Raw genomic sequence first — 21956 nt, 5'->3', positions numbered from 1 at the left:
CTCTCTCACAGATTTCTGGATCCACATTGGTGACAACATCATTGGCCGGCATGAAAACTGCCACATCACTCTTCCAGCGCAGTCTGTCTCCAAAAAGCATGCTGTCATTGAGGCAGAAGCGGATTGCCACACCATCTATGATTGCGGCAGCCTCAACAAGACCCGGCGCCGCAAGGCTATACTGAAGCCCCACGTCCGCTATGCCCTGGCCAATGGAGATCTGCTTCTTTTTGCCGATGTGGCATGCCAATACTTTATCCTGCCCAGTGAGAACACCAGAGAAGAAAGCACGTCACCCCAACACCAAGTGGCTGCCTCCCGTGAAAATGCTACTCGCGAAGCACCTGAAGACTTTGATTCGGACGATGAGTCTGTATTGGTTCCTGCCACACCGACTAATGCGGTGAAGTCGCTAGTGTTCGAAAAGACGCCAGCCACACGGCGGATGGGGTATGGAGGTGTGCTAGCTAAAGATTCCGATGATGATGATGAAGGGGAGAATACAATAAACCCAACTGGCAGGTCCAAGGGAAGTGAAAGTGAGCATCATTTGCGTTATCCTACTCTGTTGTGATAACTAGCCAGTACTATGTGTCCTCAGACCAACTGTGGTCCTGTTACTTCTGAAACTGCTGAGAGTTGAGTGTTTACTCACAAAGAATTCACATTTAAAAGAACTATTTGCCATTTTAAATACACACTTGTCAGTGAAGACACCTCCACTGTACAACATCTGTTTGACATTCTGAACCAAGCTTTCCGCAGCCTTGTGATAAACAGAACAACAAGTAAAATAGGATTTCCTTTTGACTCCTCATTAGGCCTTTTTTAGGTCTTGCGCCTAGAGTTGCAGTGCGCAGCTCTGCTCGCGCAGCGCAAGACGTTTTGTAAGGGAGTTCTGGAAGCTGACCACACGCTTGTGCGTATGGTTTTGCTTTCGCAGGCTGGCATTGACTGTAGCGTGCTTATTTAAAAAAAAAAAAATTAAAAAAACAGCACGCGATTGGGCAAAGGCGGGCGCATGTCCCGCCTTTGCTCCGCCCATTCCTGTCCATGTCTAGGACGCGCATCAGTGCGCGGCACAGACGACAGGCTCCCTCGCCCCCGCTCCTCTGTGGTGCACACGCACCACTGGTTTCGATTCCCGCGTCTGCTCCTCTGTGGTGCGCGCGCACCACTGGTTTTACTGGGCTTTCTCCTGCCTACTGCAAAAGGTTGTCATCCCTGGTGTGTACCTGGTCCTACACTCCGCATAATTAAGAGGGGGCTTTGGTCCTGTATAGCATCGCCAAGCTCTGCACACACGCGCGGATTTACTCCTACCCAGCTTCTGCCAGGATCCTCCAGTCTCCTAGCTGTTGGTGTCCGGTGCCCTCTCCACCGCTCTTGTCATACCCTTGCAGCCCACTCTAATCTCACTGATGACATGGAGGGCCTGTCGGGGCACTACTCCCCTGCCACACAGGGGGCCAATCAGCAGTTTGGGCTCTCTGACAAAACGGTTTGTTTTCCTCTTTTGCTCCGTGCACGCCTGACTGGAGCTGCTGGCGGGCTCCCAGCGGGAGGGCTTCGGCCATCCATCTTACAAAAACACAAAATGCGCCCCTCACTGTCAGCTGTTGCAGGGGCCTCTCCGGCCTTGGGTCCTGCACCCCCGAGGACACGCACGGCTCGAGAGGGAGTCCCTTCTGTGGTACCTTCAGGCAAGGAGCCGTCACGGAGCCACTGGGCGGCCTCCCCTTGACCAGGGTCTGAAGCCGGAGAGCAGGAGCCGTGTAGATGAGGGGAACTCTGTCTGAAATCTTCAGCTCAGAAGAGGGCCATTTCAGCTTGGTGAAAACTGAGGTTCGACATTGGGTGTATAAGGTGGTAATCGCGTTGGCACAAGCTATAGGTACGTGGTCACTTGGCCGCATGCTAAGGTCACTAATGGTGCCTCTCCTAGCCACTGGTCCGAATCCCGTCGGGTCCATTCAGCCTTTCATCCATCCGAGGCCGTTAAAATGAGTACCATTTGAGTTGGATAACAATACACATCTGTTATTTCAGTGCCAGGAGGAGCGTGAAGATGTGCTATTGAAAAGCATGTTGTGTCGCAGTGTATGTGTTCTGCGGTGCTGGCCGCCTCGTTAGGTTAGTGTTGTGATGTTGCTTGTCTCCCAGCTCCTGTGTGATTACAGCATTTGTAACAGTTAGGCGATCTCCCGGTTGTGTTGCTGACTTTGGAGTCCAGAGGCCTGGGTTCTGTGGTACTGTAAATTTTGGAACCATGTTGGTAGCATGGTCCTACCCTGCCGATTTTGGTATCAGCGAACCGCAAATGACTAATGCGGTATGTATGAGTATTTTCGTCATGTTTCACCGATGAATTCACCGTGTATACGATACTACATGTCGAACCCTCGGGTTCCATTTTAAAAGGGTAACCATTTTGTGGTTGCCCTCACATAGGCTGCGCACTGAGGCCATGCCTAGGCCTAAAGGACACGCAATCTTTCTGTGACTCCTTTGTGACCTGTGCAAACTGACTCCGCTGCCCGGGGTCAGTCCTGCCCGGCCGGTTCCTTTTACTGCGGCCTTATGGGATTAGCATCAGGGCCCAACACATCATAAAGTCGTGTATCCCACGCGACTCCTGACTAATCCCTTTCACACCTGACTCTGTTTCCTACTTTATGGCTTGTTTTACGAGTAGGAGGTGTCCGTTTTATTGGGGTCTGCTGATATCTGATGAGGGTTCTGAGCCTCGCTGGGTAAATAATTATGTGCTGACCGAGCCGAAATGTGGGATTATCATCATGACTGTGCTCTTTCTTTGAAGCGACCACTTGTAAAATAGGGGCGGTGTTGCCGAGAGCGTAATATTTTGTATATAAGAAAAGACTGTTTTTTGCGCGGGAGCAGTCTCCTGTGAACATACATCGTGTTGTACTTCTCGGATACCTGTGATTGGTCTGCAGCCAATAAATACGATCTTTGACTTCACCTAGAAGACTCTGTGTTTCTGTGGTCCGAAACAGGAAGAACTCGGAAGTCTTCGGGTGTGTCCCCTGGCACCGCTGGGTTGGTTCTGAAAAACCCAGTACTTCAGTACTGAGCCTGTCTTCCTGTTTGTATGCCATGATAGCTGTATTATGCTGGCCCTCCAGGCGGCGGTGTCATTGTGGGAATCTGCCAACAAGCACTGCTAGCTAATCACTAGACTAGACAATGCATGTTTGACTTTCCATCCTACTGACCTCTTCTTGCCCTCCAGGGTTTCTGGGCTTCAGAGGTGGTCTCTCGTTGTGCTTCTTGTTTCAGTGTGTGCATCAGCTTACCTCAGAAGACCCACGGGCCTTGCACTGATAGCAGGGCGATGACGTCACTGCTCCCAGTTAGGAATCCTGTCATTCAGTGGGGCACTGATCGGTGACTGAGAAAGCTCGCTTCATCTCATCTCTCGGACTGAGCCCCGGGGGTTCTTCATCTCATGTAAACAGTCCCCACGTTTTCTGCTCTGTGGTTACATGTATTTATTTATTTTGTGACTTATATAAATCACACCCTAACCTACAGGGAATCGGGAGGATTTGTAAAGAAGTCAGTGCGCATCCCTGGATACAGCAGCAAACAACACCAAAGCAACAGGACAGCAGTGTATACAAAGTAAGATCACGCCCAGGACATCTCCAGTGTGCAGGCAGGAGCTGAGGCAGATGACGAGATTTCCGTTCCAGGACAGTAACAGGAAGTGGTGAATTCAGGAAGCTGTATCCATATTTGTGTTGAGCGCAGAGTAGGCAGTTGAGATGATGGCGACGTGGACAGCACTTGCCACCAGAACGCTAGAGTTGCTTGTGAATGTGTGAATCATGGGTCCTTTCAATGGTGGCAGTAAGTGTTGTATCTGGAAACAAGCCTTGCACCTTAACACAAACACCACGATGCGCAGAAGCGAGCTGTTTCATGTTGACATCCAGAGGTCAAGTAACATGTCCCAATTCAGTTCTCTCATGCCCTCTTTGGCCATGTCACTATCAGTGCACAGGCACACTCCTTCAAATTCGAAAGCTGCTACATTATATATTCAGGAATAGTGAGGTGTGTATTTTCAATTGTAATACAGCAGCAGCTCACTAATATTACTACAAATAATCTCGGTGACACCCTCCTATTTCTCAAATATGAGGTTCTGTTTTTATCTAATGGAAACATTATTTATGGATGTTGCATGAAACATAAACACAACATTTCTCTGCAAAATGTCTGTAATAGACGAGCATTTGCAATGCAATAGGTCTCGCATTACTAAATGTTTCAGTTATTGGCGTTGCATTATTATCAGCAACGCTAATAGCTCAAACTTTTACTAATGTGAGACCTATTGCATTGCAAATGCTTGTTTAACCGGGAGCCGTTTTCTCTAGCTACGACCATGTGAGAGTTGGCCTGTTCCTCTTTATTCTGCTTCCTCATCATTTAGCAGTTCACCAAAGAAAAGCCTGCTTCTTTGTCTGCTGATCTCATTGCGCTGCTGTGCTCTTTCCTGTTCTATATGGTCACAGTATTGTGCCCCCTACTTCTGTCTCTTCTGATTGCCAATCATTCATCTAGGGTATTTTGTTAAGGCTGCTGTGCCACATTTGCTTCCATTTCAGGGCGCTTTTTGCAGAAGATTGGGGAACCGGAGGGATGGGCAGTGTGGCAGAATTATGTGGGAAGTCAGTGGGCCTTCTTTGCTTGACTTGGGAGGAGTTTTTTCTGCTTGACTGATTCGTAAGGCCATGATCTGGGTGAGCTGGTGGCAAGACCAGGCTTCTGTATTTTATGTTGCAGGAAATGTCCTTGTGGATTGGAGAGGAGGCTATGAGAGGTAGGCCTTTAACAGCAGACTGAAAAAACTCAGATAAGTAGCTTACAATGTGGTCATGCAGGGCACTTTGGACTAACCAGAGGGTCTTGAACCTTATCCTTTCTTTTAATTGTTTGCAAACGCTTGGTTTTCAATGCTGGTGTATTGTGATCATGGCACTGTACCTGGTTGTGTTGTTTTGGACTCGCCGAGGTTTGAAGAGTTCCTTGTTGGGCACCTTTCATGTTAAAGTTGACATTGACATGCTCTGCCCACGATAGTGACGAGGAGTTTGAAAGTTTGAGTTTTTGGATCACAAGAGCAGCAGGTTAAAGTAGGGCAGTGTGGGTGGATATGTCAGCAGGGGTGGCCTTAGGCATGTGCAAGCTGTGCACCTGCACAGGGCCACCAAACCCCAGGGGCCACCACGAGGAATCGGATACAATACATATTCGTGGCGGCCCCTGGCAGGGATTTGGCGCATGAACGACTGAGGCGTCCTAAATCTAATGTGATGCACGCTGAATGGTTGTTCTTATACTCCTTTCCTTTCTAACACAGTCTCGTCTTTGTGTGGGGTCGGCCTTGTTTCGGGCTCTTCTGGTAGGTCTTGAGCTTGTTTAGAACTTTTTTTCCAGGAGAATCGAGCTTGTTTTAATAGTCCAGATCTGGCACCTCCGGAGGCTCGCATGCGCGCGCATGCGCAGTGCCCGCGAGTCCTGCAGCGAAGGGGTTACAGAAGCACCATGCATCACTGGCGGCAGGAGGGGTGGCAGCACCCGTGCCCGGCGTGCAGTGAGCAGCACCGAGACCGGCCGAGGCCATGCACCGGCGCGCCTAGAGACCCTGGGCAAGAAAGGCCGCCTTGCAGAGGATAGCATGCCAGTGTGCAACCTTTGGTGCCAGCTGCGAGGTGAGCAGCCCGAGGGTCAGGGCATGGGGAGGGGGAGTGAGGAGGTCAGCGTGTGCCACTGCAGAGTGAACCTGAGGGAAGGTGAGCCATTGGATGAGGGTGTGGGGAGCCCTGGGGAGGAGGGCAGATCAGGCATAGGAATGTATCCCAGCCCGTGCGGGTGAGGAGCCGGGGGCGTGGGGAAGGTTGGGTGAGGATGTTATTGTAGATGGTGTGTGCTTTGGGTCTGGGTGGAGGTAAGCCATGTGAGGTGGCGAGCTGGAGGTATTCTGGTGGTCATGGGAAGGGAGGGCATGATGAATCGTGAGAGAGAGCCTCTCTCTCACGATTCATCTCTGAGAGGGCGCGGGTCGGAGAGGTGGTCACTGTGCGCCAGGGGTAGGGAGTGGTACAGATCGGCGCTGTATGTTGAGGGAAATGTGAGTCAGGAGTGCAGGGGCGGTGTTTACTTGTGGCTGAGGGGAGGCATGGTGACTTTTGGAGGTGTAACTTGGGAGGCACGGTCGTATTGGGGGGAAGAGGAGAGCAGGGTACGAGGTGTTAGACGTAATGTTAAGGATTCATTAAAATGATTACAATTACTTATCAACAATCATGAAAACAGAGTATGAAGCTGATACTTGTGATCAAATGACATGAAATGCAAGCACCTATGGATGGACGCCTGGAATAGGATGGCAGTGCCTACCCATGTTAACTCAATCTAATGCCCTTTTGCAGAGACCTTGGTAGGAGACTGGCTTCTTGATCATTTCTTTAATTACATTCCAGTGCTTGTCATGTGACTAGCAGAGAAAACTAGTTTAACTAGTCCTCAGTTTGCAATTGGTGAAGCAGCCTTCTCTGTCCATACTAGGGGCATAGTTACCATTGGTTCAGCAAGTACAGTGGTACTGAGACCCAAAACCCTCAGGGGCCCATTGAACCCTGATAATTGCTATATTCTACTTCCTGAGCAGCAGCCAAAGGGGCCATTTTCCTTGCTTATGCCACGGCCCATGGGGTCGTTGGTACGCTGTGCTAGTGATTCGTACGTCTGCTTGAAAGTTGTCTCCTGACTGGATGTTCCTTGCACATTCATTTTGCTTCAGTGAACCTCTAGTGCCTTTTCATAGCCTTAGAACTCACTGTAATTAATCCTTGTTTAATAGGTGCTCTGTAAAGCGAGCAGAACTGGTTGCTGGAATATGGCACTATACAAGAAACCTTAATTAAATATATTGTATTTTGTCTTTTGACAATGTGGTAAAGTGGACGAGTCTTTGGTTACCTGTAGGCTGTCTTCAGGATCAGTTAGTGACGTACTGAGACAGGTCTCTGTGTGCCATGATTTCAAGGTAGCTTACTCTCTTCCTGCTAAGGTCACTTCCCAAATAGATCATGAACTATTCTCCAGGCTCTACTGTTCTCAGTGGACTGATAAAACAGACCTTGAATGCCAAGTCACATGATCTACCCTATAGTTTTATAACACTCTTCAAATAAACCTTCCATATGTGGCTAGTCCTCATAATGTGTCATACATGTAGTGGGAAGGGTAATTACTGTCAATCAGTCAGGGTTTGTAAAGCTCAGCTGCTTCACACATAAGGGTCTCGAGGCGGTGTGGGATTCATGCTGCTGGATCATGCTGCTTGTTGGTTGAACAGCGAGGTCTTGTGGTCCTTCCTGAACTGCTGGAGCGATGGTGAGGCTCTGAGGTGCAGGGGGAGGGTTTTCAGGTCTTCACTGCCAGGTGGGAGAAGTAGCGGCCTCCACTGTTTTATCAGCGGCAGCATTGGGTGGCTGCTAGGGAGATGGTTCTGGAACATATTTTCCTGGTAGGTTGGTGGAAATTCCCTCGTTCATTAAGGTATGCTGGTCCTTCATTGTGTAGTCCAGGGAAGACATGGCTTGGCAGTTCAGGCTGGACTGTTTCCATGAGGCACAGGGTCAAGGCTGATTTGCATATGGCCATGTCTGAACTGGGGTGGTGTGGTGAGCAAAAAAACGATGGATTTAGGCCCAGATCTCTGTACTGGGGTGAATGTATGACATTGTTCTGCATTCTGTCCATCAACTGTTTTTGCAAGAAAATAAAAATGACACATCAAAATCTTTCAGCAGCCTCCACTGCTGACTGTCTTCTTTTTTTCCCTACCCACTGCTAGCCTCGCCCGCTGCATTGCAAGCAAAATGAAGAGAATTCGAGTACACAAATCTGGTTATTCGAAACGAAAGAGAAAGGTGGCTCAGCAGGCTTTCGTAGTGTCACAGGAAGGATCAATCCTGAACTTTATCACCCAAGGGAAACCTAAAGATGGAGAATCCTCTGGCCAGAGTACTGCTGATGCACTAGGTAAAACAGGCGCTGACTACCATAAAGAAGAACAAAAAAATGATGATATCCATGAGCAGAATTATACTCATGAGCAGACCAATGAAAATGAACAAGGTGACTCTGAAATTGATACAAACATGCAGCAATTACCAACTCAGGATGAGGATTATTACAAAAGACCCTCAGAGAAACTGAAACATCATTCATCGGTCCATCAACATCTGGCATTCTGAAGGAGGTTCAGAGTTTACAGACGGATGATGCTGGTATTGAAAAGGAAGCCAAAGAGCAAAACCATGTTACAGACCCGTGTTCTGAATATGATTTATGTGATTGGAGGGATCCTACTTTGTGGCCGAACTCTCTAATGGACGCGCAACGTGTTTTTCTTGTTGAAAGGGGTCCCTCCAGAGACCCAGATTCTAAAACAAAGTATCCAAGTGATGAGCACTCAAAAAGTAAACGTCGCTTTTCTGTTACCATGTTACTGGTCATCTAACGCCTTTTCTGGACGTTTTATTAAAACACCTTCCTGAGCTCCGCTCCGCCCGGACCCCCTCTTCCGGGGCCCCCTACCTGCGCTCCCTGCACAGGGCCACCATGAGCCTAGAGCCGCCCCTGATGTCAGTCTAATAGTTTAGTGAAGCTCAGGGCTTCTCAAGAGCCACGATAATACGTTCAGATGGAGATTATGTGCTGTACATAGTGTGGACCGGTAGCTCTTCAGGAGGTGGGGCATTTCTGGGCGAGGTGACAGGCCATCCAAAGGCGGTGAGATGTTTCTTAGGAGTAATCGTGCTTGAGGGTGATGTTGGATGTGCTTTTCAGAACGTTTCGTCCCTTGCTGGGTGTTAGTGCCTATGCTACCAATAAAGGGGCAGAAGTAATTATTTACTAACACTGGGTGTGATATCGTGTTAAAGTCACAATTGTTCAGCTTCTGTTCATTGTGGCAGGTGATGAATAGGTGATGTTTAAACTTGTTAGTCAGAATGGTGCCCTGTTGTAAGTGCACACTGGGCTTGCATGGGCTCTTAAGTGCTGGTTTTGCTCAACATCTGGTGATGGACAGGATGGATCCATTGGTTAAAGGTTTGGGATGAAACAGATTGGATGAACTAGTTTCAATGACCAAATTCTTTCAGTTACAGATTAGTTGCATAGTCTGTGCCCAGGGAGTCCCATTTTTTGGTATTAATTGTGAATCAGTTATTCCACTATGGTCGCCAGGGCATAGACTGGGCCAGACTTAAAGGACCATAAGCTTCTATAGGAGACTAGAACATCTTCCCAAAGTCCTCTGCTTCTGGTCCAGTTGTTTCTGGTGTCAGTGTTAGTATTGTTAGTTTTACCACGTGCCTATTGCAGGTTCCTTGAAGCTTGATTGTTTTGACGCATTGGTGGCTATGATGGTGGCACTATGTAATTCACGTGATGAGTTGTAGCAAGATGGAAGCATCTTGCTGTAAGTGAAGGTGGTGTGTGAAAAATCTGAAAACTCATTTGTTTGTGTAACCTCTCCATGCTTTTCCCTCTCTGGCCGAGACACTCTTCGAAGTAGCTGAGCGCGTTATAATTTTATATAACATATAACATGTGCCTATGTGCATGGGTCGTGCTGTTACAGTTTTATAGTTATAGATCACACCACTTCCTGATCTATTCCCACTTCACAAACACAACGTGGACGATATCGTGGTAACTAGACCATCTACTGGTGGTCATTGCTATGCGTTCACAGAAAAGAAAGCATCCAGTCTGAATATACATGCAGAAGGCTCATTTCTCTCTGACAGTGGTCCCGTAACATTTGAGTGCTTGAGAAGAAATCTACTTTAGTAGCAGCCACAGACAAATTTAACACAGTACTGGCTGCCCACAGTTGAAACTGATGTGACTGAAAGTTCCTTCCGAGCCAGTTTGTGTTTTCCTCACAGGCCTAGCTGCCAACAGACAGCAAGGCCTTTTGCTTGCCCTGGACACTGTGTAAAACCGTTTTTCAGGGTGGCCATATGTATTCATTCTGCTTGTTAAATGATGTTCTTTTCAGGTTACCTTCAACATCTTCTGTTTGATTTGAGGAGACCACAAGAGTCTTGTAGTCTGTCTCCTCCTAAATGTTGAGGAGTAAATTGGAAGCCGACAGAGGGCGGCGGAGTGAATTAAATCATAGGACCCTCTAAAATTATTCACATTAAGAATGCTATCCCTCCATTAGGGAGCATTCCAAACATTTTGTTAATTTTAATGCGCTTCTTCGAGACCTCAGACTTGCAAGCCCAGGCTGCCTTTTGCACCATCCCAGAATGCGCACCGGCAACTCTGTGGCACCTTGAAGCCATTTTAGTTCATTTTTTTCAGTCTACAGGGCACTGTAAACACTTTGTTAGTATTTTGTTCTTGGCTGTAGATACACATTTTCTGCATATTCCTGGCATCTGGTGTTGAGCTTGGATGTTTGCATGCTGTTTTTCTTCAGTGTTTTGAGTCACAGGATGTTCTTAGTCAACAATGCGCATCAGCACCGACTCATCTTAGATTGTTTTTTCCATTATACGGTTCGGATGTACACCGAAAGGGGTCAGAGAACATCATGTTTCCCACATGTTTTTGGACGATATCCTTTCCTTTCAAGTCTTCGGATCACGCTACCACGCGATACAACATCTATTCTGGACTACTATATTCCCTTGCACATATCTTTGCCTCGTACAGTAGATGAACGTTCCTTCTTTATAGAGTTCTTTGAATTATTGAATATCCTTCTACATTCCACAATACATAGCAGTTGTGCGCTTACCCTTTTTGTCGAGGCTTGAAGTCCCGTTTGGACGAAACGCGCCGCGTCGGCTATAATCTTGTGCTGTGCTTTTAACGAAAGAATTTTGAAAAAAGAATAAAGGAATGACACACCGTTAAGCAACCGAAGTCTTCTTTGATTCATTTGGGAGACTAAAATGTCATTTCTTGAACACTGACTATTGCTTACTATTGATAGATACTATTGTTGATTCCGAAATTGTAATTAACTATAGGTGTGTGCTGAGCCACTTCTTGTCTTTTATGTTTTTGGAACCACGTAGTTTGGTTTCGACATGCACACGTTGAAACCAGTATGCTTCTCAATGACTTCATTGCGCCCTTTGGGGACCTCATGTCCTCCATCGAACTTCAACACCGAAGAGTGCAGACCACAAGGGGTGATGAAACAAATGCCATTCCAACATTGCCATTGGGACAACTCTAAACACTCGCGGTGGGCGCATCATAACATCTGTAACTTGTGCCTTTTGTGTCTCCTACAAGTTTTGACTCTACTTCTTTTCAGAAAAGACTCTGGAAAGGCTTCTTCTAAAACTTAAAACATCTTAGGAGAACAAGGCCCCTTCAGTACCGAAGAGGGCAGCCCATCCAGTATTCTGGCAGCCCAGATAATTCCTAGTTTAGAGACAGTCTCCTTGAGCGCAATTAAGCCCAAGGAAGAGGAGATTGTCGAGCAGACACTGAAGACCAGTGGATGTCATGCGAAGACTACGCCCAGGGTTGTAAGTGCTTTACTCGTCTCGGATACCCATACGATAAAGCCAGGAGCACATAAAAGGTCCCATGCCAAAGTAGAGTACCACTTCTGCTGGAATCTGGCATCGAGCCCAGGCATACACACAAAAGACTGCTACTCCCGGGCTCTACTAATTTTGTTCTCCATCCAACACTGAGAGAAGGCCTCGGAGACGGCAAAGGCTCTGCCTCACCGGACATCTAGCCCAGGGGCGGCTCTAGGCTCATGGTGGCCCTGTGCAGGGAGCGCAGGTAGGGGGCCCCGGAAGAGGGGGTCCGGGCGGAGCGGAGCTCAGGAAGGTGTTTTAATAAAACGTCCAGAAAAGGCGTTAGATGACCAGTAACATGGTAACAGAAAAGCGACGTTTACTTTTTGAGTGCTCATCACTTGGATACTTTGTTTTAGAATCTGGGTCTCTGGAGGGACCCCTTTCAACAAGAAAAACACGTTGCGCGTCCATTAGAGAGTTCGGCCACAGAGTAGGATCCCTCCAATCACATAAATCATATTCAGAACACGGGTCTGTAACATGGTCTTGCTCTTTGGCTTCCTTTTCAATACCAGCATCATCCGTCTGTAAACTCTGAACCTCCTTCAGAATGCCAGATGTTGATGGACCGATGAATGATGTTTCAGTTTCTCTGTCTGAGGGTCTTTTGTAATAATCCTCATCCTGAGTTGGTAATTGCTGCATGTTTGTATCAATTTCAGAGTCACCTTGTTCATTTTCATTGGTCTGCTCATGAGTATCATTCTGCTCATGGATATCATCATTTTTTTGTTCTTCTTTATGGTCGTCAGCGCCTGTTTTACCTAGTGCATCAGCAGTACTCTGGCCAGAGGATTCTCCATCTTTAGGTTTCCCTTGGGTGATAAAGTTCAGGATTGCTCCTTCCTGTGACACTACGAAAGCCTGCTGAGCCACCTTTCTCTTTCGTTTCGAATAACCAGATTTGTGTACTCGAATTCTCTTCATTTTGCTTGCAATGCAGCGGGCGAGGCTAGCGGTGGGTAGGGAAAAAAAGAAGACAGTCAGCAGTGGCGGCTGCTGAAAGATTTTGATGTGTCATTTTTATTTTCTTGCAAAAACAACAGTTGATGGACAGAATGCAGAACAATGTCATACATTCACCCCAGTACAGAGATCTGGGCCTAAATCCATCGTTTTTTTGCTCACCACACCACCCCAGTTCAGACATGGCCATATGCAAATCAGCCTTGACCCTGTGCCTCATGGAAACAGTCCAGCCTGAACTGCCAAGCCATGTCTTCCCTGGACTACACAATGAAGGACCAGCATACCTTAATGAACGAGTGAATTTCCACCAACCTACCAGGAAAATATGTTCCAGAACCATCTCCCTAGCAGCCACCCAATGCAGCCGCTGATAAAACAGTGGAGGCCGCTACTTCTCCCACCTGGCAGTGAAGACCTGAAAACCCTCCCCCTGCACCTCAGAGCCTCACCATCGCTCCAGCAGTTCAGGAAGGACCACAAGACCTCGCTGTTCAACCAACAAGCAGCATGATCCAGCAGCATGAATCCCACACCGCCTCGAGACCCTTGTGTGTGAAGCAGCTGAGCTTTACAAACCCTGACTGATTGATAGTAATTACCCTTCCCACTACATGTATGACACATTATGAGGACTAGCCACATATGGAAGGTTTATTTGAAGAGTGTTATAAAACTATAGGGTAGATCATGTGACTTGGCATTCAAGGTCTGTTTTATCAGTCCACTGAGAACAGTAGAGCCTGGAGAATAGTTCATGATCTATTTGGGAAGTGACCTTAGCAGGAAGAGAGTAAGCTACCTTGAAATCATGGCACACAGAGACCTGTCTCAGTACGTCACTAACTGATCCTGAAGACAGCCTACAGGTAACCAAAGACTCGTCCACTTTACCACATTGTCAAAAGACAAAATACAATATATTTAATTAAGGTTTCTTGTATAGTGCCATATTCCAGCAACCAGTTCTGCTCGCTTTACAGAGCACCTATTAAACAAGGATTAATTACAGTGAGTTCTAAGGCTATGAAAAGGCACTAGAGGTTCACTGAAGCAAAATGAATGTGCAAGGAACATCCAGTCAGGAGACAACTTTCAAGCAGACGTACGAATCACTAGCACAGCGTACCAACGACCCCATGGGCCGTGGCATAAGCAAGGAAAATGGCCCCTTTGGCTGCTGCTCAGGAAGTAGAATATAGCAATTATCAGGGTTCAATGGGCCCCTGAGGGTTTTGGGTCTCAGTACCACTGTACTTGCTGAACCAATGGTAACTATGCCCCTAGTATGGACAGAGAAGGCTGCTTCACCAATTGCAAACTGAGGACTAGTTAAACTAGTTTTCTCTGCTAGTCACATGACAAGCACTGGAATGTAATTAAAGAAATGATCAAGAAGCCAGTCTCCTACCAAGGTCTCTGCAAAAGGGCATTAGATTGAGTTAACATGGGTAGGCACTGCCATCCTATTCCAGGCGTCCATCCATAGGTGCTTGCATTTCATGTCATTTGATCACAAGTATCAGCTTCATACTCTGTTTTCATGATTGTTGATAAGTAATTGTAATCATTTTAATGAATCCTTAACATTACGTCTAACACCTCGTACCCTGCTCTCCTCTTCCCCCCAATACGACCGTGCCTCCCAAGTTACACCTCCAAAAGTCACCATGCCTCCCCTCAGCCACAAGTAAACACCGCCCCTGCACTCCTGACTCACATTTCCCTCAACATACAGCGCCGATCTGTACCACTCCCTACCCCTGGCGCACAGTGACCACCTCTCCGACCCGCGCCCTCTCAGAGATGAATCGTGAGAGAGAGGCTCTCTCTCACGATTCATCATGCCCTCCTTCCCATGACCACCAGAATACCTCCAGCTCGCCACCTCACATGGCTTACCTCCACCCAGACCCAAAGCACACACCATCTACAATAACATCCTCACCCAACCTTCCCCACGCCCCCGGCTCCTCACCCGCACGGGCTGGGATACATTCCTATGCCTGATCTGCCCTCCTCCCCAGGGCTCCCCACACCCTCATCCAATGGCTCACCTTCCCTCGGGTTCACTCTGCAGTGGCACACGCTGACCTCCTCACTCCCCCTCCCCATGCCCTGACCCTCGGGCTGCTCACCTCGCAGCTGGTACCAAAGGTTGCACACTGGCATGCTATCCTCTGCAAGGCGGCCTTTCTTGCCCAGGGTCTCTAGGCGCGCCGGTGCATGGCCTCGGCCGGTCTCGGTGCTGCTCACTGCACGCCGGGCACGGGTGCTGCCACCCCTCCTGCCGCCAGTGATGCATGGTGCTTCTGTAACCCCTTCGCTGCAGGACTCGCGGGCACTGCGCATGCGCGCGCATGCGAGCCTCCGGAGGTGCCAGATCTGGACTATTAAAACAAGCTCGATTCTCCTGGAAAAAAAGTTCTAAACAAGCTCAAGACCTACCAGAAGAGCCCGAAACAAGGCCGACCCCACACAAAGACGAGACTGGGTTAGAAAGGAAAGGAGTATAAGAACAACCATTCAGCGTGCATCACATTAGATTTAGGACGCCTCAGTCGTTCATGCGCCAAATCCCTGCCAGGGGCCGCCACGAATATGTATTGTATCCGATTCCTCATGGTGGCCCCTGGGGTTTGGTGGCCCTGTGCAGGTGCACAGCTTCCACATGCCTAAGGCCACTCCTGTCTAGCCCCACCCGATCTAAGGGCGCTAATCTTCCTTGCTCACACTCCAAGTCAATGCTAAAGACACCACTAAAGCCGACACTGAAGATCGTGTCCACGTCTAAAGCTTTGTCGACAGCTGATCCAAAGAATCTGAGTTGACAACTTCAGGAGGAACTCCACAGAAGGCAGTAACATCTTTTCATTCACCCTGTCACTGTGAAGGTCTTGGCAAAGCCACCTCCACAGACTCCATCAGAGCATCTGTCTTACAAGAGAAGGCTTGCAGCCTTCGGAGGCCACTCCCAAGCTTGCACTGAAGAAACAGAGCCCCAAGGGCACAGACCCTCTCTCCCCCCCCCTAATGTGCTACCTCCTCCAGCTCCCATACCTCTTCCACTAACTCCACCTTCACTGTGCTCCCATACACCACCTCCTCAGCCTCCACTAGAGTAACATCATGTCCCCATGCAAAATTTCTGACCCAGCTAGTCTATATGATTCCCTTGACCCGTATAACTTGTCCTTGGATCCAGGACCTACTGATGTAATCTGGGATGCTTATGATGTCGACCCCCCCCCCCCAGTGGGTGGTCGCAACCAGATGATAATACAGCCTACTATGTGGTAATACGGAGGATCACTGCATGCCATAAGGTCGACAGGCGCATCGTTCAGGAGGAACAGGACTTCTTATGGAGGCTCTCTCAGATTCCTAACACTCTGTGCAGTTTTTACACGTTCTTGAGGGCATCCTAAAATCTGCATCAGAGAACTTCAAGAAGGCAGTCAAAGCTATGGTAGTGTCATCTAGGTTTGAGAAGAAATGTACACCCTCTCCCGACAAACCTTTTTACATAAAAGGCCAGGACCCATCTGACTCAGTAGTCCATACTGCCCATAAGATGCCCTCCGCCCAATCCGCAGTCGATGTACCGCTGCGTAATAAGGAAAATAAGAAAATCAACCGCGCGTAAAAAAGGTTAGCTATAGGGTGCAACCATGCATTGGAACATAGCCAAATCTTACGGGCTCCTTTTCTGTTACAACAGGTCCCAGTGGAAGGAGATACAGGAGCGGGTAAAACATCTTCCAGAGGACTACAGAAAGCAGGGGGTGGAGATGATGTCTGAGGACAAGACCATTGCAAATACCAGCATTCTTTCAGACTTCAGCGCCACGGACACAGCCTCTAGCGGCCTCAACGTCCGTGTCCTCCTCAGATGACAGGTTTGGTTTAGCATCTCTGGCTTCAGATCCAAAGTCGTGCAGCATCTCCTCAACCGCTAGTTCGATGTAGAGCATCTCTTCAGCCCCCAGGTTGACAAGATGCTTGAGAACATAAAGTACATGGAAATTGTGAAGGCTCCAAACTCCACCTACACAACACTCTGTTCGCAAGCAACAACCCAGGGTAGGATCCAAGGTCACATCATCCGACCAGTTACTCAAGACGGCAGCAAACCTGCCAACAGGCCGCTAAAGGTTACGTCAGGGGTTCATACTGAGACAGGGGCAAAGGTGACTGGTAAAGGAGCTTCCATCTCCAAATAGTGAATTGGCCCACCTTCGCACAGATCATACTTAAACTTTTGGGGGGAGAGCACCAGGTTTCCTCGCTCAGTGAGTGGAAATCCCCTCTGACAAGTGAGTTATAGCCGTAGTTCACCTTGGCTATAGCCTACTCTGCACTCATGTCCTCCGCAGAAACCATCTTTACATCCTAGAGGAAGAGGTACAAGCGGTCCTTTAGAAGCTTTCAATTGAGAGAGAGCCTTGACACTACCAGGGGTAAGGCATCTACACTCTTTTACTACTTATTCTCCAAAAGGACGTTTTACCTCAGGCCTGTTCTGGACAAATATGTCCTGCCTGAGCATTTCCATATGACTACCCTGCAGGACATCTTCACACTGCTCCATTAAGGAAATTACATGACTGCGCTTGATCTCAAGAACGCCTACTTTCACATACCCATACACCCTGATCATCGCCAGTACCTTTGCTTTGAGATAAGTGGACATCACCATCAATTCAAAAGTACTTACTTTTGGGGTCACCATGTCTCCAATGGTGTACATGAAGTGACGAGCTGTGGGGGAACTCGCATCTTCCCCTAACTCAACAACATGCTTATTAAGAGCAGCTGCAACTCCAATGCCTAGACCCCACGTAAACAGCAATTTCCCTGCTCCATATAATGGGTTTCACCATAAATGTGACCATGTCTACCTAGAACCTCGAGAGCCAGCCTTTCCTCGGATCGGAGTTGAACACAGTTACAAGGAATGCCTACCTCAACCAGCAGAGCGGTGGCATTTGAGCTGCTGGTTCTTTCCCAGTCGTGCTCAGTCAGACCCTGAACACGCTTTTTTAGGAATGATGGCCTCAAGAATCCTTATTGTACCCCCACCCCAGGCTCCACATGCGTCCCCTACAAGAGTGCCTTGCGGCACAGTGGTTACAGGTGGATGGTCGCTGGGAAGATCTAGTATTGCTAATGGTTCGCAACCACCAATTGCAGGGCAAACTTTTCTCAGGTCCCATTCCGCAACCACTGGGACATCTCCCACAGGCTTGGGTGCACATCTCAACACCATGAGCATACAGGTGATGTGGCCCCTATGACAAAAGACCGCTATAATAACTGCCTGAATCTGTTAGCCATACTATAGCCCTCAAAGCCTTCCTCCAGGTCATTTGAGGGAAGCTAGTCATCATCAAGATGGAGATGACCGCCAAGGATTATGTATAGAAACAGGGTGGCTTGCACTCTCCTCTGCTCTAGCGCAGAAGATGTGGCTTTGGGCAAACTGCTACAACATACAGATCTTAGCAGAACATTTTCCGACGGTGCACAGCAGCTTTATTGAACTGCTCAACCAGAAGCATCAACAAGTCCACAAGTTGGAACTCTGCCCACAAGTCTTACACAGGTGTTTCCAGCATTGGGGCACCCACACAAATAGACCTATTCGACCACCAGTGGAAATGCAAAATGCTCTAACTTCGGCTCCAGATATCCATACCCATTGTCCATGGGCAATGCTCTATGGATCAACTGGTCAGGAATCCTTGCCTACTCTTTTCCTCCTCCCGGCTAGGCCAGGCCTCCCCATAACTCAATGCTCCTGGAGTTGCTTGTCAGCCTCCACGAGAAGCTTCCCCTCAGGCCAGACCTTCTCACGTGGAGTCAAGGCCAGATTCTGTCCAGCTCAACCTAGCAATCTGGCAGCTGACGTCTTAGAGTTCGGCTATCTTAACCTCCCCGAGAAACTCATGACCCTTCTACAGGAAGTGTGAAGACCCACTACACATGCATGCTGTGCCACAAAGTGGAGAAGCTTTGTACATTATTGCATCTCCAAAGACCTGGAGCCCTTAAAGCTCAATGTCAAGACATGGTCTGCTATCTTTTACATCTGCAGAAGTCCGACCTCACCCATACCTCAATACACCTAAACTTAGCTGTCTTTGCAGCCTACTTGCAAAACGGGTAACATTTACCATTATTTAGGATTCTAGTAATCAAGACGTTTGTGGAGGGTCTTAGGAGAATCCTATCTCCCAGTGGACCTCTTTCCACCCTTTGTGGTAATTTAGTCCTCACGAGGCTCATGGGGCTAGCATTTGAGCTTTTTCACTCTTGCCCTCTACAGTTCCCCTGCTGGAAAGTGGCCTTACTGGTGGTCCTTGCTTCCCTCAGATGCATTAGAAAACTGCAAGCAGTCACCCTGCAAAAACCCTTTATTCATGTTCACAAAGACCGTGTTGGTCTCATAACCAATCCTAGGGTAGTGTCGCTCTTCCACGTTAGATTTGGTTGTGGAAAAACCACTACATGTTAGATGTCAAAAAGCTTTTATATTCCATTGATTTAACAAAGCCCTTTTGAAGTCCTTTCCAGCTCTTTGTATCTTTTGCAAACCCTCACAAGAGACACACCATTTCTAAAGTAGGTATAGCAAGATGGATAGTCAAGGGCATCCAAACCAGGTACCACTAAGGTAAGAAATTTCTACTTGTGTCACCTCGGACGCATTGAACTCGAAGAAAGGAGCTCTCTTGGGTATTATCCCACTTGTTGACATCTGCAAAGCGGCAAACCTGTCAAAACCAACACACATTTACCAAGCCCTACAGTGTGAACATCCTCGCTTATCAACAGGCTCTGGTTAGCCAGTCTTGAGGACTTTGTTCCAGACATCTGCAGCAGGCACACTCTAGTCACCACAGAGCATGTGTATCTACAGCCATACATGCTACAAACGAGAAATGATTCCCTGCAAGCATCCGTTCATACAGTGCTGTGCTGTAGATTAACATGCACCCAACTTCCTCCCCAGAAGCTTGTGTTTAGTACAGATCTCTTCTATTACCTGGTCACTTCTCAGTACGCATGTTGCACCGTGCTACGCTCACTTCACATTCCATATTCTCACCCACTGTGCGAAAAACAGTCTAAGATTGAGTCGTTGCCCATGCGTATTGTCCATTAAAGGAGCCATTGCAGCACCTTTCGTAACTGTAATAGCTTCTGCGAATAAAAACAACATGCAAACATCCAAGCTTAACACTAGATAGCAGAAGTATGCAAAGCATGTGTATCTACAGCACTACACACACCAAACACATGCTGATATAGTAAGTTATATTTTCCTTTCTTGTGTTGTGACTGGTAATTTGATGTTTCAATTCCAGACATATGCGTCCATTCCAGCCAGGCCGTTACCCTCCCATCTGTAAGTGGTTGCTTGATTGTTTTCCGTCTGTCTCTCCTTCCTTCTCTCCCTCCCATTTCACTCCATTGCAGAATCCACATCGTCCCGAGAATGCGGGGATCTTTGCACGTCTGTGGCCCTTGAGTCTCCCAATGCTGCCATAGTGATTCCAGAAAGGTAAGTGGTGTCCCTCTTCACATTAGACCCCTTCTTCAGTGAGGGATCAAGTTACAAAGTTAATGTGCCATTGGTTGTACTATCCAAAATTTCTAGTAACCGAAAACTTCTGTGTTTGTCCCTCATTCAACACGTCCTAACACTTCCCTGAAACTTTATTATCTAAAAGATCGGCTCAGAGCACATGAGGAATGTAAAACGTACTCGCTTATGATGAGTATAGAGAGACGAGCATTACCCATAACCTTCCTTCACTTTATTACTCAGCAGTTACTAAGTTAACTTATTAAACCAAACAAAAAGTACATTTCCTATGAATACAGGCAAATGACAAAATAAATCCACCAGTGTGTACACTCTACAGTCTATACACCTTTGAGAAGTCCAACATTTCTCCACTTTCTTTGTGCAAAGTCCCCTTGCGCACTAATTCAGTTTACTCACGCTTCTGTTCCACACCTATGTAAAAGCAAGGTAGACACCATTGTTCGATTTCATGTACCATTACAGTACTACTTCCCTAAATCACCACATTATGGACATTGGCGATATCATCAAACTCCTAATATCAAAATAACCCAAAATATCCTTCCTTCATGAAGTAAGCTCCTCCAGCATGAAATTTGATCAGTTAGAATATTGATCATCTGGTGGGATAATCCTCGGCTCTGTGTCCCTAATAGAGCTGAAACTTTCCTTCCCGATAGCTAGGGTGTTTTGCATTATATACGTATATAGCACCAGAAGTGAGGGTTCTGCTTGTTTAAAGCTTGCTCACAACCCTGGATGAAAACCAGTCAGCAGCCATAATGTCTTCCAGGTGTCCTCTTAAAGACAAAGATGTGGGTGTCATTGCCCCTCAAGCTGAATGTGCTCCAAAACTAGAGACATTAGTTCAAGCCTCTTGCAAAGCACGCCCACCTAGTGATGGACGGAGAAGAGCCTGCCTCTAAAGGCGTCTTCCGTGTAATCAAGAGATTATGATCCCCTGATGGTCTCGCCTCTGCTGTCATTACCTCCTAAGCTTTGATGCATCAATCAGTACAAAGTTGTTGGGGTTTTATTATTTTTTTTTTTTTAAAGCTGGGTAAGAAATTGATCGAGAATTGGACTATGTTCTTCTAGCACCCGCAAATATCACTCCATCTGAAGTGAACATTCTTCCTAGAACAAATCTCTTATTTTGACATATTTCTAAAATGAAGCAAGTCATCTTGATGAAAATGGGCTGAAAAAACTTTATTTAAGAGAAAATTGAAAATGGACAGGTTAAATGTAGAGGAAAAAAGGACAGCGTGACAAAGCGGTAAGCAGGAAAACGGGGATGGGTTTACAGGAAGGGAGTAGTGCCAATGGCTAGTCGAATCTGGGATTGGAAAATTGGCACAAGAGGGTGAGTATGGGCTGGGCTTTAAGTGGGAAGAAAAAACGCGGGGGGTCTCTCGAAGGGGCGTGGGCAGTGTATTCAAGGGCGTGGCTTAAAAACACATAAGCTAAAGATCTGTGCTAAGCATAGTGTGCCGCCCAACTTGTATTTTGCTGTTTGTCATTGCATCCAGATAGATGATACAACAAGTAACATCATACCTGACTATTGGCTTTGCCAATTGTTGTTAGTTGCATAAGCTAAATAAGCAGCAACTATGGCTTGTATATATATTTGATCTTGAAAAAGCTTCCACTTAAAGGCCTGGTGACCCCACGACAATGTTGCTGCTCCTGAGTTTCAAAAAGAGAAGGGAAATCCA

General features: G+C 47.4%; 1 protein-coding gene across 1 annotated transcript in view; it reads left to right on the top strand.

The window, feature by feature from the left end:
* The window catches only part of LOC146870289 (uncharacterized), a 112926-nt gene that overhangs the window by 219 nt on the left and 90751 nt on the right, over positions 1–21956 (top strand). The window contains 2 exon segments of the mRNA XM_085642461.1: positions 12–539; positions 20124–20208. Of these exon segments, the coding sequence (XP_085498587.1) occupies positions 12–539; positions 20124–20208 (613 nt within the window).

Source organism: Triturus cristatus, chromosome 1_1 (genome assembly GCF_964204655.1).
Source record: "Triturus cristatus chromosome 1_1, aTriCri1.1, whole genome shotgun sequence".
Classification (NCBI taxonomy): Eukaryota; Metazoa; Chordata; class Amphibia; order Caudata; family Salamandridae; genus Triturus; species Triturus cristatus.
The sequence above is the reverse complement of the archived record's forward strand: the minus strand, read 5'-3'. Positions and strand labels throughout refer to the sequence as shown.